This window comes from Thermobia domestica, chromosome 4 (assembly GCF_964235325.1).
Source record: "Thermobia domestica chromosome 4, izTheDome1.hap1.1, whole genome shotgun sequence".
NCBI lineage: Eukaryota > Metazoa > Arthropoda > Insecta > Zygentoma > Lepismatidae > Thermobia > Thermobia domestica.
The window spans coordinates 219659588-219680114 of NC_137457.1; the positions used below are offsets into that span (position 1 = coordinate 219659588).

At 34.8% G+C, this 20527-nt stretch overlaps 1 protein-coding gene across 1 annotated transcript in view; it reads right to left on the bottom strand.

Annotated features, from left to right (window-relative positions):
• Positions 1-20527, bottom strand: part of LOC145683870 (atrial natriuretic peptide-converting enzyme-like) — a 211254-nt gene that overhangs the window by 65940 nt on the left and 124787 nt on the right. The window contains exon 9 of the mRNA XM_081755494.1: positions 3623-3718. Coding sequence (XP_081611620.1) covers positions 3623-3718 — 96 coding nt within the window. The remainder of the gene's footprint in view (positions 1-3622; positions 3719-20527) is intronic.

Genomic DNA, 20527 nt, shown 5'->3' on the forward strand with positions numbered 1-20527 from the left:
GATTATTGTAGTAATTAATGAACACTAAAAGGTTATTTAGTTATTATAATTTATGAGAATCCGTTATTAATTTGTGCTGTAGAATCTGCTACTATGCTAATAAAAAATAATAAATATTAAAGTGTTGTGTAAATTCTCTAGTTAATACCATATATTATTATTATTTTTTTTTAAAAAAAAAAAAGTTCCAGGATCTTTTAATGCTGTCGTTCGTACTACTGAGAATGTCATGTTCAATGAATTCTATTTGGAGTTTAGCATTTTAGTTTTCAGTAAGCAATTACGACGAATCTGTCAGAATTTAAACGACGGTATACAAATGTCTGAAATTCAAGCAATATTTACTAGAAAGAATTGATATGCAACTAAATTTAATTGTTTACTAGAATTCCCATGTAACGTGGGTTCCTGTCACCACAGCATGGCGCGTCCTCAGGTTGAGAATCGAAGAGAAGGCCTCTAGATATAGAGGTTAGCTGCGAATATACTGAATAAGCAGTCGCGGACAGACGACTAGGAGCGATCATCCAGCTTGGGGATTTGGGTAAGGCTAACAACCTCATCCTGTAAAAAAAAAAAAGGCACTTGTTCAGAAACCTCGGACAAGACTGATAACTTGGCATGATCTCAGCAAAAGAAAATGGACATGAGATTCGGGACATGGAATATTAGAAGCTTTTATAGGGCAGGCGCGTTAAAATCCGTAACAAGTGAGTTAGATAAATACAGGATGGACCTAGTAGGAGTTCAGGAAGTTAGGTGGGAAAGAAATGGAACTGTGAATTCCGGAAATTTTACTTTCTTTTTACGGGGAAGGAAATAAAAATCACCAATTAGGAACAGGGTTTTTCGTTCACAAACGAATATTACCAGCAATTAAGCAGGTTGAATTTGTTACTGACAGATTTGATTTTATTATTCTTAAGGGTCGGTGGTGTGATATTATTGTTTTAAATGTACATGCCCCAACAGAAGATAAGGATGACGATATAAAAGACAGTTTTTACGAAGAAGTGGAACGGATATTTACCAACTCCCGTGAAACCGTATGAAAATTCTATTAGGGAATTTCAATGCGAAGGTAGGACGAGAGGATATTTTCAAACCGATTATAGGGAACGAAAGTCTGGATACGGAAAGTAATGACAACGGTGTTAGACTCGTGAACTTTGCAACATCCAGAAACATAATCGTGAAGAGTACAAAATTCCCACATCGCAACGTTCATAAATACCCTTGGACCTCACCAGACGGAAAAACACATAATCAAACTGATCACCTTTTAGCAGCTAGAAGAAGGCAATCTAGCATAATTGATATCCGGTCATTTAGAGGGGCTGATTGTGACACTGACCACTACCTGGTAGCAGCGATAATAAGTGAGAGATTATCGTTGAATAAAGGAAATATTCAATGTCCGAAAACAGAAAGATTTAATTTAGTGAAGTTAGAAGAGAGTCAGGTAAGAGAGGAATACCAGATTGAAGTTTCGAATAGATTCTCGACTTTAGAAGATTCAGAGTGGACTAGTGTTGAGGATACTTGGATTGAAATTAGAGATAGCATTAAAATTTCAGCAAAAGAAAAATTGGGACACGCGGAAATACGTAGGAACAAACCATGGTTTTACCAGGAATGCATTAAACTAGCAGAGAAGAGAAAACAGTCAAAATTACGGTGACTACAAAATCCCAATAAAATAACTACACAAAATTTCGCAGACATCAGGCGAAAAACTTCCAAAACTTTTATAACAAACAAACGCGATTTTTTGAAAGCTAAAATTAAAGAACTTGAAGACAATAGTAAAAATAAAATCATTCGGGACATGTATAAGGAGATCAACGAATTTAAGAAAGGCTATCAACCTCGTGTTTATATAATAAAGAAAGCTGACGAACAGTTCTCACTGATATGGATAGCATCTTAAATAGATGGAGAGATTTCTTTGACGATTTGCTTAACACGCAGCCTAAAACTAAGGGGTATGGAGAAAAGGAGATACACACCACAGAACCGTATATTCCAGAACCAACCGAATAGAAAAAGAAACTGCTGTAAAGAAATTAAAGAAACACAAATCTCCGGTTGTAGACGAAATTCTGGCTGAGTTAATTTTAGCTGGAGGCGAAAAATTGTGGAACAAGATACACGAACTCATTCTTCTTATCTAGAACAAGGAAGAATTGCCTCAAGAGTTGAAAGAATCAATCATTGTTCCAATTCATAAGAAAGGCGCTAAACTGACTGTAATAATTATCGAGGCATTTCTCTTCTGTCAACATCCTATAAAATCCTTTCAAATATCTACTAGCAAGATTGACCCCTTTCGCAGATGAAACTTTGGAGATTATCAGTTCGGATTTAGACGAAATCGATCAACTATCGACCAAAAATTTACCATTCGACAAATACTCGAAAAGAAGCGGGAATACAATACCGCGGTACATCAACTATTTATTGATTTTAGAAAGGCTTACGACTCGGTTAGGAGAGAAACATTATACAATGCTCTCACAGAACTTGGAATACCGAGAAAGCTAATTAGATTAATTAAGAAATGTTTAAATGAATCCCAAAGTAAAGTCCGGGTAAGATAATTTTTGTCCACGAGCTTTCACGTCGAAAATGGCCTGAAACAAGGAGATGCGTTGTCACCATTGTTATTCAACTTTGTTCTGGAATACGGTATAAGGAAAATCAAAGATAGCAACCAGGGCCTACAGTTGAATGGTATTCACCAGGTTATGGCATATGCTGATGATGTAAATTTAATAGGGGATGATAGGAGAACAATAGAAAGAAATGCAGAGATCTTATTAAACGCTTTTAGGAATATGGGTTTAGAAGTAAATACAGAGAAAACTAAATACATGGACGTGCGTCGGGATCGTAATATAGTAAATTATGGATATGTTAAAATATTAAGTAATACTTTTGATAAAGTGGATACTTTGAAATATCACTATTTACAGACGAAAATCATATTCACGAAGAAATTAAATGTCGACTAAAAGCAAGGAATTCGTGTTACTATTCGGTTCAAAATCTCTTGTTGTCGCGAATTCTTTCGAGGAGTTTGAAGCTTAAAATATATAAAACGATAATCATGCCTGTTGTTTTGTATGGTTGCGAAACATGGTCGCTTAGTCTGAGGGAAGAACATAGACTGAAAGTATTTGAGAACAAGATTCTGAGACCAATATTCGGACCCAAGAGGAACGGGAATGGGGAATGCGGAAACTTCATAACGAGGAACTACATAATTTATACGGTTTACCCAACATTGTTACGGTCATAAAGTCTAGAAGGCTTAGGTGGGCAGGTCATGTAGCTAGAATGGAAGAAAGTAGAAACGCTTTCAAAGTCTTGACTGGAAGACTAATCGGAAAACGACCATTAGGAAGACCTGGGTGCAGATGGGAGGACAACATTAAGATGGATCTCACAGAGATAAGATTATAAAGTAGAAACTGGGTCAATTTGGCTAAGGATAGAAGTCAGGGAAGAGCTTTTGTGAACGCGGTATTGAACCTTCGCGTTCCATAGGCCATAGAGTTAGTTAGTTATTTAGTTTACTTGAATTCAAATATACAAATAGAATTAAAGTTTAATAACTTACAGCAATTTCTTTCATCTTGACCCCAAGGACAATCGAATACACCATCACAAACGTGGGATTGTTCCATACATCTCTGTCCCCCACAATGAATCATACCTAAAAAGAAAAAAAGAAAAATACAGAAATACATTTGTTTGATCACTAATTATCACGACTAATCTACTTGTATTGTCATTCCTTGTTTTAGCACGAGCCTTTATTTGAGCTACTTTCTTAAAGATAATGGTAATTATTTAAAAATCCGTAAAAAAAAAAAAAAAAAAAAAAAAAAAAAAAAAAAAAAAAAACTTTAAAAACTAATACAGAAGTTAGAATTCAATATGCTATGTACGTTAGTCATTTTGAACAAGAATTTGTATCGGCCAAAGAAATCCTTCATGTACAAAGTCCGTGAGTTAGGTAACCCAATTAATTACGCCTGGTAGAGTAGCTAGAACAGCAGCATGAAGTATGCCCCACCTGTTAAAAGGACAAATCATAAAGAGTGTTTTTGTGCAAGAGTGAGGAGAAACGCTGGGTGACGAAATGACAAAAGGGAGTATTTGGATACTTGTACTCACAGTAAACCGAAAAAAAAAAAAAAAAAAAACAGAGGCGCCGATGAGAAGATAACAGTCAGGGGACTTAAATAATCTTATAATTAACTCAAATGAAGGATTATAAACAAGTTAACTTACTTAAAATGGCTATACATATATGCGTATCAAATAATATACGATTAGATTATGCGGTATATGTAATAGGTCATTTTTTTTAGTAAACACAGTCTTGCGCTGAGTTTTGAAACTATTAACAATAGTCCTACCTGCAAATCAATTAAAATATGAAACGATCATTCAGGGCAAAATCCAGCCTCTAATGAAAATTTTGGGAGTTTAACAGGGCCTGAGCTCCTTGGTTTCGGCCTGAGCCCCTTGATTGATACGTGATACTACTTCGAAAGAAGAACTTATCCGATTTCATTATTCGTTAAATGACTTTTGAGAATGCTAAATATTGGTATGCAGTAATTTATTTGTAAATATCAAAAATGCAAAATTCGATAACACTCAAACGAATTGGAGAACTTATCCGTACTAAGCGTATTTCCCCTTAGGTTGCAAATATAACTGAAGGTTCCTGGTTTGTATAGTATTTCTGAAAATTTACACCTTGAGAACAAGGAAAAAAGGGGAGAATATAGTGTCAATTAACAATAATTTAAAAATGCACGAAATTAACGGATAATATCAAATATAGAACCATTAACAGAATTAACTCTAACTCGTTTTCTCCATTCATTTTTCTTCCTTTATTTTCAGGATTACATCATCACTTAATTTCACCACTGTAGATTGTCTTCATTTAGCAGCATCCAACTGGAGCTCAGCCTTGTAAATGAAACATAGGAAAAAGTGTTAAGGAAGAAAGCGCGAATCGTACCCCGACTTGAAAATTAGGAAATCTTCCCGCATACCATTCACCTAAAGCGTTACTTACTCTGGCTAGCATAGATTTGAATACCAACCTTAAACCACACGTCCAAAATGAAAATTATTTATGTTCCTGATACCTACTGCAATATACAAGTGTATATGTAGAGAAAGAGAGATACTGTGTTTGTGAGAGAGACAGGGTGAAAGAGAGAGAGAGAAAGAGAGTATGTGAGAGAGATAATAACAATATATGCTTGTATTTTTACTTACAATGTAAACTTTTTGTAATTCATAATATGGAGTTTTATAAAGCGATTTGAAAGCTTGAAGAAAATTAATGTTTATTAAGCTTCTTTTTCTTAAAGCTTTTATAATTAATGTCGCAAATAATCCGATGCTTTGTAATATGTGCCAAAGAAATAAATGCATGGTTTTAGCAGTATAGTATCGTCTACCCCTTGCTTCTATTGATGGAATAAAACTAACGTTGAGTTTGATGTTGAGTTTAACGTTCCTTTCATCAGCGAGGCTATATGAAACGTTTACCTACTGATTAGACTTAAATCCGAATCACATGAGCTCACACCGGGAATCGAAACGGGTCTCTCACGTCAAAGATGCGTACGCTAACCGCTTAGTCACGATTCCCTCACGAAGGTACTCGGTATAAAAATAGAATACCACATATTACCCCATATTACTTCACCGACAGATTTCTGTTTTATGAACATTTAAAATAGTATTTCTGGACATCGTAGAGAAAAATGTATTTCTTATTTCATGAGCTATACGAAACATACAAAGAATAAACACAAAAACGAAACAAGTACAAGGATTCAATGTAAAATGCTTTGCCTCTCTCGAATAAATTACTCAATGTATTACAAGTGCATATCTCGAGCATTTCCAGTAGAACTACTAAAACGCGCTGGCCTTATAACTTCCCTGTGTGGTTTAGTGGCCAGCACGTGCGTCTGAGGTATACGAGGTCCCGGGTTCGATTCCCGGTGGGAGAACTTTTGGAATTTTAAATGTTCTCGATGTGTTCGTGTCCTGTCGTTCAAGGTTACTGGAAATAACTGTAGAACGTGTATAACCGAGTAGGAACACAAGTTACTGATAAGGGGAAAGCAGACTTTGTTAAACGAAATTCCGTGCTACCTTTCGCGAGGTAGAAGTGCACATTTAAAGTGTCAATATTACAAACTGCAATAGCCAGAAAACCCGTCTTAAAGTTTCTGACTCTCCGTGTAAATGATAGAACGCGTTAAGTTATCTAGTGGCAGAGTGAGGAATACCTATACCTTACGCGCAAAAGATCCCCCTCGAGTCATTTTTCTTGTTGTAACTAATAAAGTAGCCATTTGTAACTACAAGTAAAATATTTATTCACCATATGTTTATGATGCATACAACAATAAAAATCTTGAAATCGGTTGTATCCGTAAATATATTGACAGTGGCGTAATTATGGGGTGGCTATCGGGCTCAAGCCCCTCGAAATAAATTTCGTATATACACAATTTCATTAAAATTTGTCAGCACCCAAGAGGAAAAACGTAAGTGCTAAGTCACGTGTTGTGTAGGGCCCCTCTCCGAAACAAAATCCTAAATACGCCACTGTTTATTGATGTCACTAGATATATTTTAGTTACCACAGTCGTTGTGCAAAAAATGTTCTTGGCGCTTCGTATCCATATCTATGGACAGTGCGAATTACAAAGGATATGAGGGGGAAATCCCCTTTGGTAATACTATATATATGCTACAACCAGAGGCATAATATGAGATTTTGCTTGAGGGGGACAAGAGCACCACAGACATAAGACTTCCATGTTTTATAGTAGTATATTAATAGACAATTAATTAAAGTATAAGTATTCCTCAAACTCTTGTGGGGAGGGGGTAATTGTCCCCTCTTGCTCCCCTAAATGACGCTCTTGGTTACAACTGTTATAGTTTCCCATGCAACTGTCGTTGGAAATGACACTCCTGGTTATAGCATACATCTAGCATTACCAAAGAGAATTTCCCCTTATCTCCCTTGTAATTTGCAAACTGTCCACTGCTAAAGACACGAAGCGCCAAGAACATTTTTTACACAACGACTCTGGTAACCATTATATACCTAGTGACATCAATATGCAGTGCGGATTTAGGATTTTTTCCCGGGGGTCTATGCACAACACGTGACTAAGCACTTACATAAGCAAAGGAGGGGAACCAAAACTCTATGAAAATATGGGTTGGCAGGTCCGTGCTGTGTGGTCATACGGTTAGCGTATTGGTCTGCGGAATCAGAGATTCTAATTTCAATTCGCGAGTAAAATAACAATTTTATGTGTACTTTTTTCACTCAAATAATAAGTTCATACATTTTAACTTCGATAAAAGTAATCTATTTATCCGTATTTTATTAATTTTCAAGAAAATACAAATTGAAACAAAAATGGTTTTGTTTTGTTTTAAATAACCCTATGACCTCTAATCATAATAACCCTATTACTAAGTACCTCTTTATAAAGCTAGTTTGCAAAACAATTATCGAATTTGTATTGTGTGTGACTTGAATAAAGTATTATTTGAAGCTAAAGTGTATAAATTTATTATTTGGGAAAACAAATAAAGAGATTGTCTTGCGCGGGAATAGAACTCAAACCCTTTGAATCAGGACTCTAGTAGACTAATCATCTGACCACAGACTACAGGACTGGTAATCGATATTTTCATAACGTTTTCTTGCTCGCTTTTTTGTGTGTTAATTCAAGAGAGGAGGACATTTTACTGGGAATTTACTAGAGTAGGAAGAGCAATTCACTTACATGTGACACTTTCCAAGTTTTAGGGGGCAAAAGTCCCCACCCAAAATTTTGAAAGTTGACGTTCGAAAGGCAAGAAGAAGTGGACCGAATTGAATGAAATTGAGCACAGATATTGTGGACGTAAAATGAGGGAATACGTATTTCGCATTTTCCTGGAAAAAACGGTTGGGTGGAGCATGGAACCCTGCAAATCTTTGAACACGAAATATCAAAAGTGCTAATGACAGTATGTCAGAAATGCCTAAGAATTGCAACGAAATTTTGTGTAGTGACAATACGCAAAAAATAAATATGTTTTTTATTTTATGCTAAAAAACGGTTTTAGGGAGAAAAAGGCCCCACCGAAAATTTTGAAAGTTGACTGCTGAAAGGCAAGAAGAAATGGACCGAAGTCAATGAAACTGTGCACATATATTGTAGACGTAAAATGAGGAGATATCGTTTCGTATTTTCCTTTAAAAAAGTTGGGTGGGGCACAGACCTTCTAAACCGTTGATTACGAAATATCAAAAGTACATTTCTGAGGGGGCCTTGGTCCCACTACTATTTTTGGGGCCAAGACACCCTGTGAAAAAAGTAAATTTTGCCGTAGCAGCGCAGCAAGGAGTGGACCGAAGCAAATGAAATTGTCTGTAGGTATTGTATATGTTAAATAAGGCCTGTCCTGTTTACCAAGTGTCCGCATCCGATTTGCTTCAAATTTTGAACATCAACAGTAAATAGGACACGTCTTTCTGTTTGTGCTGAAAAACATTGTAAGGGTTAAAGACGCCTCCCGAAATACTATAAAATACGCTATACTGTTTGTGCTTACTGTTGATATGCCAAATTTGAAGAAATCGGATGGAGACACTTGTTGAATATGAAAGACTATATTTTACATACATAATATCTACACACAATTTCATTCGCTTCGGTCCACTCTTTCCGCCACCTAACCCTTCGGTCCATTCAACAATTTTATTATTATTATTATTATTATTATTATTATTATTATTATTATTATTATTATTATTATTATTATTATTATTATTGTTATTTTCAGGAAACTTCGAATCACGTATTCCCTCATCTTATGTCTACAATATCTGTACACAATTTCATTCACTTCTTCTTACCTGTCAGAAGTCGACTTTCAAAATTTTGGGTGGGGCCTTTTGCCCCCTAAAATCGTTGTTCCACAGGAAGTAAAAAAACACGTATTTGTTTATGTGTAATATCTAACTGCTAAATTTTATCAAAATCGGAGTGTTACACTTGGCAATTGTTACATGTAAGTCAATTGGTCTTCCTTATCTAGAAAATTCCCAGTAAAATATCTCCCTCTATAATAAACCATATGCGCTTTCACATTCAGAAACCGGATTTACTTTCAGATTCAAACTCAGATGTCTCGCACCAAAGACGAGGATGCTAATAATTAAAAAAAACAAAATAATTCGACATATATGCTTCTTGGCCTTATATTTGCTATGAAACTTCTACACCTCTATATCTTTTATTACAATACATTAGAAAAACATAATTTTAAAGATCCACTCCCGAAGCCCGATTCAAACCAACAACAGTCATAGCGTGTGTTCTTTATCCGAAATCTTGTATCGGTACGGTTATATCACGATATGAGTTGACTTTATTTTGAGTTCAACGATCCTTCCACCAGAAGGCTATTCATAAGAAATGAAAAAAATAGAAAACCTGACTATCACTGTCTGTTAGTATTGCGATCTAAATTCATATTGCGAAGCAGGAATTTTGTATTTGCAAACATTTTGTAAACTGACAAAATTGTGAATTACACTTGCAACTTTATATGGAAAACACAAACATCCTATGTGTGTATCTCTTCATAGCCTCGGAACGATCAATTATCTAACGAAATATACAGATGAGGCTATACAATGATACCAAACGCAACCCCTATCCCTACCTCCTTCGGAGGTACGGGGAGTAACTTTAAAATTTTAAATGTGAAACCACATTTCTCATTGCACATTTGGATTCTGCAGAAAAAAATATAAATGATTTGATCCAAAATGAAGACAGACCCTTCACGGATGGCGCTTGAATCGACACACAAAAAAGCGAGCAAGAAAACGTTATGAAAATATCGATTACCGGTCCCGTAGTCTGTGATCAGATGGTTAGCGCACTAGAATCCTGCTTCAGAGGTCTTGAGTTCTATTCCCGCGCATGGAAATTTTTATTTGTTTTCCAAATAAAATTTTTCTACATTTTAGCTTTAATTAATACTTTTTTCACGTTACACACAATACAAATTTCGATAATTGTTTTGCAAACTAGTTTTATAAAGTGGTACTTAGTAATAGGTTTATTATGATTAGAGGTCATAGGGTTATTTACAACAAAACCAAACCATTTTTGTTGCAATTTGTATTTTGTTGCAAATTAATAAATTACGGATAAATAGATTATTTTTATCGAAGTTAAAATGTATGAACTTATTATTTGAGTAATAAAAGTACACATATAGTAGGGGAGCTTAAGGCAAAAAAATGCCCAAACCCTGCACTTTGTTTTAAAAAGGTGCCACTCGGATATGTTGTTCCCCTAATCCAACTAAGCAGGAATCGAAGTGGCCCCACTCCGACAGGTGGCCAGAATCCAATATGGCGGCTATCAAAGATGGCCGCCTCTGCGAATTCATCGTGTTGGTTTTAGAGACCTACATCTCCTTAACTAATAGTCCAATCTTCACGATTCAAAAACTAAACGACGTAGAAGATAACAGAGTCTAATTAATTAGCAAAAGGTTTTAGCCAACACTGAAATTAACTCCTACAGAAATTATTTAATTTGGAAATTTGCATTTCTTATGATGGAGTTTACTCACATTTTTTTAAAATAACAAGTAAACGGTTGGGATTATCGAAAAAGATGTCGTATAACTTTTTAAAGAGTGTTAAATTATTTTTCGTTTAATGTATAGTTCATTCAGATTGGTTAATAAACAACGAAGTTATGACAATTTAAAGATTCTCGTTGAGACGATTGATTTTCCTCAATTTCGAACGAGAGGTCATTCACCGTAATAAAACATCACTGATGGGAGCTGCATTGTACGAAACAAATAATTCTCTTGTGATGTGTTCTTGATAAGTCCCATTTTCACCAGAGCACAAGACAACCAGACCCAGCCCAGTTATATGAATCCAATATGGCGGCCATTAATTATGAGTCATAAAGATAAGTCTTTTTCGAAATATTGATTGAAATATCTAGATTTATAAACAAGCACGACAAAGTAATAACAAATATTTTTCTCTCCCCGATCCTTCTGCCCCACAGAGTCTGGGAAGGAATGAACTCCAAAGTACTAAGAAGAGTATTAAGAAGACGAGAACCTACTGATTAGAGTGGAATCCGATTATAGTTGAACCACTTTCGTTCAACTCTACCTTCACTGAGAATCAAATCCGGAATTACGCGCTTAGAAGGCAAGCGCGCAAGCCATTACACTAAACATGGGTCCTAAATGCACTTTTCTATGTAGGTATAAAATATCACAATTAATGTAATTAAAAGCATTGTAAATTAATTTATTGACTATGTAAGATAAATAGTCTCAAATCAAGTGGGTCTAAATTGATCATGTTTAATGATCGTAGAAAAATGACAACTTCCTCGAAAAAGGTAAAACTTGTTGGAGGTAGTTCAATGGAGGTGAGCTCTGTAATAGATTGGAAGAAGTGCGTACTCTGCCAAAAGGGTGATACCAAGTTTCTTGTAGTTCCCAAAGACAATAAGGATCCAAGGAGACAAAACTCAGCATATTCTACCTTAGGTAGGAATCTGGAAGCCTTTTCAAAATTAACTACTTTATCAACTTATTTGCGCCCTTTGATAACGGAATTCACAAGTGGTAATGATGTGGCAAACATTTTCGAGAAATTCCAGCCAAAAATATCACAAAAATTGTTATAAACATTACAGTAAGGACAAATTAGACAGACTTGAGCACAAGATCTTATCATCCACGGAGAACAGAAGAAGAAGTGTCAGCTCCCTTAAAGAAAATAACGCATAAGTCCGAAAGTAAAACACAAAGACGAAATCTGTTTTTATCTGTGAGCGTGGTGCTAAATCTGCGAGAAAATTGTGCTTAGTTGCCACAAAGAGAACTTCTGTTCGTGTCGCAGAGTGCGCTGTGAAGTTAGGCGATGAAAGAATTATAGGAATTTGTAGTGCCGGGGATTTGATTGCTCAAGAAGCAAAGTATCACGCAAACTGTTTATCTAGCTTTTATAATAAGGCAGAAAGGAAACACACAGAAGATGAACTAGAGAACTTTTGCCGACGTACTTACATATATTACTGAATCTATTCGAGAAAGCGATTCCAAAGGACTTATTTTCAAAATGAGCGATCTTCTTAAACTGTACAAAACACGGTTAATGACGATTATGAAGAAGCCTGAATAAGAAGAAATGGAAGTTCATAGTACAAGATTTCATGAAAGGATTCTTCGTCACAGGTCAGAGCTAACAGCTCATCTGTCCGGCAGAGAGTATGTTTTACTTTCAGAAGGTTCTGACATAATAAGTGAGCTGGAAAAGACATTGATGAAGATGCTAGGAAAATTTGAGAATCACAGCCAGGAAGATTTTGTTCCTCCTTCACTAATATTCTCCCTTCGGGGATAGAACTTGCACTAAAGCTGCGCGTGCTAGCCATTAGACCAGCAAGGAGGCCTCAAGATGGTAAGGGTTCCGTAATTATTGCGGTGTGTGTTTTCAAACCATGAAATAGACGTCTCTCTTTTCAGAGTGCCTATTAACTTCAATCAGCAAGTGTATCTTAGCTTTTTTGAATAAGAGAGTACTACCACTTGGTCAACGTCTACACAATCTTTATTACATTGCTACTTCAGTTTCCCAGATCATGATTTATCAACCAGCTAAACACCAATTGATTAATACGAAATATATTCAGCAACGTTTTCTTCCTTATAGTGCTGCGCTGTCTTCAGATTTAAGTCTTGGAAAATCTGTGGAAAATCTGTGAGCCCATTTGAAGCAATGGCTAGACTACATCTCCTGCCAACGGGAGTCATTAAATTACTGGTCCCACGTGCTTTGATAGCTATCTCTGTACCAAATTAAGCTGAAAATTCGAACTTCCCACATAAAATAGTACAGTAGTAAACACATACTCAATTGAGGACCTACCTTTCATGGCCTATAATTATCGTTCTTGCATTTGCTGCGATAACTTCCTCGTGGATATGTGATAACATGCGCGCCTTTGGTACGGGTAACCCGGATTCAATTGCTGGTGGAAGCTCACGTATTTTGGATCTCATGTTAACTTGTAGGTTCACGTTTTATATGGCCTCACTGCTGAAAGGAATGCTGAACTCAACTAAAATTTAAAGCCAAAAAAGCATTTCGTCCAAAAGACACAATTTTGATTCCTGATGGAAACTACTTTAATCGATAAATTGTAGTGTAATCCACCACCTTTCATGTAACTTGATACTAAATATGTATTTTATTTAAAATTTCAAATCTAGGCTCTCTTTTGGCTAATATATGTATGGTTACCGTACGTGCTCTGGGTACGGAAAATCTGCCTTCGATTCCCGGTGAGAACTCATGTGGCTCGCGTTTCATGCTGAGATGTAGATCCACGTCATATTTATAAGCCTCGATGTTAAAAAGAAAGATAAAGTCTAAATAAACGAACCAACATAAACCTTAAATCCGTCAAACTCTGTATATTTGCTCAAGTTCAATAATTGCGCATCATCGTAGTTATATGGTTGACGTATAGTCATTTAATGCCATATAATAAGAGCACTAGAGTATCATACTTATTGACTGTGTATGAGTATTGACTAAAGAAGAAAACAAAACTAGAAAAAATACGATTGAGCCTACAATATTATTGAATGAAGTACAGTTCCATTATTTTGCTATTGTTGTGTGTTGTGAAGCACCGACAGCAGCTGATAACGAAAATGGCTTATTTCTTGGAAGATGGGCAGTTAAGCCAATGGGTGGTTAAAGAGACAGCGGTTAAAATAGAGTATACTGTAAAACAAAGTATGCAAATGACAAAGAAATTTATTACATACAATGATTGAATATTGCAGAAAGACTTCATTATTTATAAGACAGAAACTAATCCAGAGATAATAATTAGTAGGTGCAATAGAAAAGCTTATTACGATCTTTAATAGTTTCTGCGTCAATATATATATGGTAAGTGTGCGACCTTTCAAAGCTGGTCACTTAGCTTGTTTTTAATTTAATTTAAATTTTGTTTCAAATGTGTTGTGAAAAATAGTTAAAAAATGTGGAATTTTATTCAAATTTTTAAATGTTTAAATTCTTTAAAAGTAATATTGTTGAAAACAGAATTACATTTTTTATTTTTAATACAAAGTGTTTTATTTTGTTTCTTATTTTTTTTAAAAGGAAACATATATTTTTTAAATATTTCATTGTGTTGTGTTTTGTTCAGCTTTTTAGTATGATTTGTTTTATTTTGTTCGATATTTTTATCAGCTATCACTGTATTATTGTTATCGTTCATATTATAGGTTTTTTTAATAACCCTATACTACTAAGCCTCTTGAGAATCACGTAGATATTAAACATTCGTAATTTTTACGACTGTCGTTCCTTTCTCTTTTAGCCATATGTATGTGATATTATTGTTTAAAAGTATTATTGTTTATGACTATGTACAGTATTACGTGATGTAATGTATATTTTTTATTTTGAAACCTTTCTATTTCTCTACCGTGGCGGTCATTTTCACACTTATGCTAAAAATGCAAACGTTCAAACAAGTCCTTTTAAAAAATATTTTAAGAAAATTTTGAGAAAATAATTACTTTATATTATACAGAAAGGATTGAAAAATATCGAGTTATATGATAGAAGGCAAAGTTTTATGTTTTTCTATTTTAGATGTAAACTTAAATATTGCATATGTTCAAAATGAAAAATGACATATATAAATTTTTCTGTAAAAGATACATAACCGTCAGACCTAATAATTCTTCTGTAACAATGGAAAATTAATTTAGTTTATACTCTTGAGGGTTGAATACAGCACGCCAAAATTTTAGGTTGTTACTTTTCCTTATCACATTGGACACAACATGTTGCTTTATGCTCCACAGACAGTAGTGGTTATAGTAAGTGGTTGTCATCCCCCTTTAGATGCTGGGCAGTAAAAGCATGTTTTCCTGACTCCAAGTAGCTATCGTCCTTCAGGGTTTGATACAAGCCCGTATCGAGGGGTGTTTAGAGAGTCCGGTCACCCTAAAGTTTTACTTCCCCCCTAAAATTTTTACGATAGGCTTCCAAATGAACTATAATATGGTAGGATCGGGGCCCCTTAACTTCTACCGGTCCCGTAAATTTTTGGTCTGGGTTGGTAGGAACTTTCAGGAAATCTGATATTAACACCCGAAGATTCCACTGCAAATGTGCTTATTATTTCGACAAAGCATGTGAGGAGAAACCAGCTGGTCGCAAAGTTTGAGATTAAACTTTCTCCTATTCTTCTTCACTCTCGTCTTCCAGCAACAACTTGCTGATAGCGTCCTAGTCTAGTGGTCTATAATGGGTCATTTTGAGAAAATGACACAGTAAAGTCGTGGAAATCAGATAAAATACTGTGACGAATGTAGTTTGAAAAATGTACGATACACTAGAAAAAAAAACAACCTGAGTACTAACTATTCGTATTTTTTACGACTAAGAATTTACTATGAGTAATAAGCTTTCATATAAAATACGAAACGTCATCCACTACACCCAGAACGAAATGAACTACAGGACTGCTCACCAGCAACTGGCTTACTGGTCCGGTGAGAGAACCTGTCATGGGAGGGGAAGGAGTATGGGGGTAGGGTTTTCTTTCTATGCCAGTTTTATCAAATCCATTCGTAAAAGTTACGAAGGCTTAGTATTGTAGGGTTAACATACGTTTCGTTAACTTAGAAGAGCCAATAATATCCTTAAATCTTGTAACCTTAAGGAGGTGGGCGGATAAGGGCCATTTTTCGCCCATCAGACAACTGGAAAATGAAGTGTCCGATTCCGACAAGTTTGCAATGTAGATGTATACTAGAAGATATGTTGCATATGTAAAGATAATAGATACGTGATAAAGAAAATAGTAAGTCATAGAAATAAGTGTCCAAAAAGAGTTCGTTTCAGCGTTTTGCGACATTTTGGTAATATTTGCTGTTTTTGATGGAGGCTTATAGGAAGAAGGAGTCGATGAACCAAAATAAATCTGACTCGTCATAATATAACGCTGTGTAACCTTTGATATGAGTACTAATTGATTTTGGTTCAGCGTGTCCTTCTACCTATTAGAGAACAAAATGTATTGCGCGAGAGTATAGAGCGATGACTACCGTTTATACGCTGTAATGTGCGAGTTCAACTGGAGACTCCAGCTCTGATGTTATTTACCGATTGTGACTGAAAATACATGCTCAGCATGTCAATAAAATATATAAAGAAAGTGTATTGTTTGCGCGGATGTGTGTGTAGGGCAGTAAAAATAGAGACAGCACGTTATGGAGTATCGAGAAAGCGTGTCATTTCTGAAAGTGGTATGAGTAAAAGTGCGAGCAGGAAAACCAGTCGCAGAATGGCATGAATTTCTGCAATATATATATATATATATATATATATATCGAAGAATCATACATACCACGCGTCAATGAAGTACCTATGGGAATTCATAGATACGCGAGATTGCAATACTAAGGGAAAGATGAAAAACAACGACCAACAATAACTACCTGATGTATCCGATCCAAGTTAATACATACCATACCCACAAACACCCCGACCCCCATATATACATAGCCAATCTTACAGGCTATATATGTCAATGTAAAGTAGGCGCACGGGTCGTCGGATGTTGTGCGCATTTTGCTTCCGTACTATGGTTTCTGGCTTACTGGCGCCACAATTCCACCGCAGTTAAGAAACCAAGTCTAGAATATACTTATACACTACAAGATGCCGCCGGTGCAGGATGGTCCAGTGGCGATTCGGATGACGACAGCAAGTACGATGCCTAATCTGCAAACTAGCTACAAGTGTCTCCAGCTGTCTGATTATTATCTATGCTTGATTATTTCCGATGTAATATATTAATCTCATGTAGTAGACTTCATTCTTCTTATTCTTGCCGTTAGTGTTCTATTTACTATTGCTTTCTCGGATTACAATTCATGACATTAGTGTTTACGTTCCTTCATTAACACACGACTTACCTCTTTGTTTATTTTTTTTACCTCTCACTTATAGCGCTTTCCGTCAAAATATATTTGTTTTCTTATTTTTATGAGGTACACTATTGAAAACCATGCATTTCACATCTCGGGCCTGATGGGCGAAAAATGGCCCTTATCAGCCCACCTCCTTTAATTCATTTTCTAACGTCAAATAATGAAAAGATTTTAAAAATCGATAGTAGCTATTTCGTATGCAACCAGCTTTACTCTTACGTGAAGCTGGTTTATCTAGTGCACAAAGTTTAACATTCACAAGAAAAAATTCAAAATTTTAAATTTTTCACTACACATTTGAAACAAAAATTAAATTAAATTAAAAACATGTTTTCTTTTTTTAAAAGTGTGGAAAAAATAAAACAAATTATGCTAAAGAGTAAAAAATAGAGTACAATAAAAGGCATTTTACAGCTGTTTTCTTTTTAAAAACAACGAAAAAAAACAAATTGTATTAAAAATGAAAAATATCGTAATTTTGTTTTCAAGAATATTACTTAAAAAATTAAACATTCACCAATTCGATCAAAATTTCAGATTTTCCTGATCTTGTACAACACTAAACAAAAATTAAATTAAATTAAAAGCTAGCTTTCTTTTCTAAAAAATCGAACAAAATAAAACATACAATGCTAAAAGGGTAAACAAAATACAATACAATAAAATATTTAAAAAAACATTTTTTCTTTTTTTTAAAAAAAGAAACAAAATAAACACTTTGTATTAAAATTAAAAAAATGTAATTCTGTTTTCAACAATGTTACTTTTAAAAAATGTAAACATTTACAAATTTGAATAAAATTTCAGATTTTTTTAACGATTTTCACAACACATTTGAAACAAAATTAAATTAAATTAAAAACTTTTCTTTTTTAAAATTATCAAACAAAATAAAACAAATTACGCTAAAAAGTAAAATAAAAAGATTACAATGAAAATATTTTTTAAAACCGTTTTCTTTTTTAAAAATACTTCGTATTAAAAAGTATTGTAATTCTGCTTTTAAGAATGTTACTCTTAAAAATTAAACATTCAGAAATTCGAACAAAATTTCAGATTTTTAGCAATTTTTAACAAGAAATTTAAGACAAAAATTAAGTTAAAAACAAGATTTAAAAAAATATTGTACAAAATAAAACAAATTATGATAAGAAATAAGCAATATACAGTACAATAATTTTTTTAAAATCGTGTTTTCCTTTTACAAAAATAACATACAAAATAAAACACTTAGTATTAAAAATAAAAATATTGTAATTCTGTTTTCAAGGAAATTATTTAAAAAATATTGATGAATGACTAAAAAAGAAAGCATGGGGAGCGTTGTCATATAGCTACAATAATTAAATTAGATGAGAAGTGAAAAATTTAGGAATTGATTGTATATGAGAGACCTCATGCCTTTTTTAGCCATGCATAAACAGAAATTTTTGGAAAGTAATATTCTTGAAAACAGAATTATTTTTTACATTTTGGTAAGATTTGTTTCATTTCGTTTGTTTTTTTAGAAGGAAAACATGTTATACGACAATATCATTTTATTAATTCTTACGTTTGCATTGTGAGATAAACTAGCTTGGTGATCCAAGGTTATGATTCATCAGGACCCTTTAGAACAATATGTAGATGAAATACCTCTCCGAACGTGCTGAGAGGTAAGACAAACTTGGATAGTGAATAATGAAGCTGTAATGAATAGACTAGTTATCTTATCCTCTGGAAGTTACAAAGTTGGATACATGTTTACAATTGGAAGTCAAAATTAGAGAAGTAGATTCCGAGAAACATGACAAATGCTAGAATAAGGAAGTACTTTTTTTTTCTTCTTGGAGAACTAACTTGAATATAACAAAATGAAGGGAATATGAAAAGACTGTGTTATATAATTTTTGGTCTCAAGAAGCAGATCTTCTAATAACATAATTTAGTTCCTTTTTCTGAGTTAATAAACTTTCTGTATCATATTGTACCATTCTGTAATGTGTTCTGTAAAGATCGAGTATATTCTTAATGTACACTCATGTCCAAAATGATTGTCGCATATCTATAACTGTCTTCTTGTAAGAATATAATTTGATAATGATGTTGCAGGGAACTTTTAATACTGATACTATGTGTATAATCGGCAAATGTATATTTGTGGTAAATTTCATAGCAAAAGAATTATAAATACGGAAATTAGAGTGAGTAAAACAAAATGTTACTAAATGGAGAAGAAAGTTTTATTGTTCTTATTTACTGCTCTTTGAACATGAAATTTGATACATACATGCCTTTACCAACTATACACATACTAACCCTGGAAGAAATACCGGGCGAATTCGTTATCAAATTATATTCGTAGAACAACATATTTATAGACACGCGACAATAATTTTGGACATGAGTGTACATAAAGGTAATAATACTTTAGCACGTTAATCACCACAGCGAAATCTGGTAAAATGATCCATCAGCCTATTTTTAAATTCTAGTGTTTTAGTCCAATTTAATCTAAACATAAGTTCAGTATCTTGCTGTCAGAAGCTTCTGGGAGTCGGAAACCAAGAATACCAAGCAACTTTCTGAGGACACAGAAATTTATTTCAACATATAAACCTATATCTGGTTTAACAACGGCGATTCACATGATTTCAAACTATAAAGGTAACCAAGAAAGTTCTGTCGCGTTTTCACCCAACACCTTCGAACATCGATATGTCACCGAAGACGTACCTGGAAGATCAAAAATAGTCCCGATCAGTATCGAAGACCTTCTGCCAAAGTTCTGGAAGACCATGGTTTCTATTGCAATAGAACTTGGTAGGCCGTTAGGCGAAGAAGGTATCAAGTGCATTTTGCACCTCTACTAAGGTTTTGAACTGACGTCCTCTAACGTGATTGTCCAAGGAATGGAACAAGTGATATCGGACGGTGCAATGTCCGGGGAGTATGGTGGATGCAATAGTGTTTCCCATTCAAGGTGTAGAATGCTGTCCCGGGTCATCCTAGCCACGTGGTCCTTAGCGTTGTCCTGTAACAGGAGAACCCCTTTGCGATTCAGCAGTGCTGGCTACAGAATTTTGACTTTTTCTTGAACACTTATCAATTGCTGACAGTGCACAGTTGCATTGATGCTCTGGTAGCAGTTCCCATCGCACGATGCCGCGAACAGTCCACCAAACACACGGGAGGACCTTCTTCTGGTGCAGTGCTGGTTTCAGCTGTTTTTGAAAAGGTTCATGGGATGCTAACCAATGATGGTGGGGCCGTGGAGCTTCGTACAGGACCCACTTCTTATCACATGTCAACATCCTGTCCAGAAATTGCTCCTTTCTCATACGAGACAGCAAAGAAACGCAGATGTCTTCTGGTCCCAAGTCAAATCATGTGGGACCCA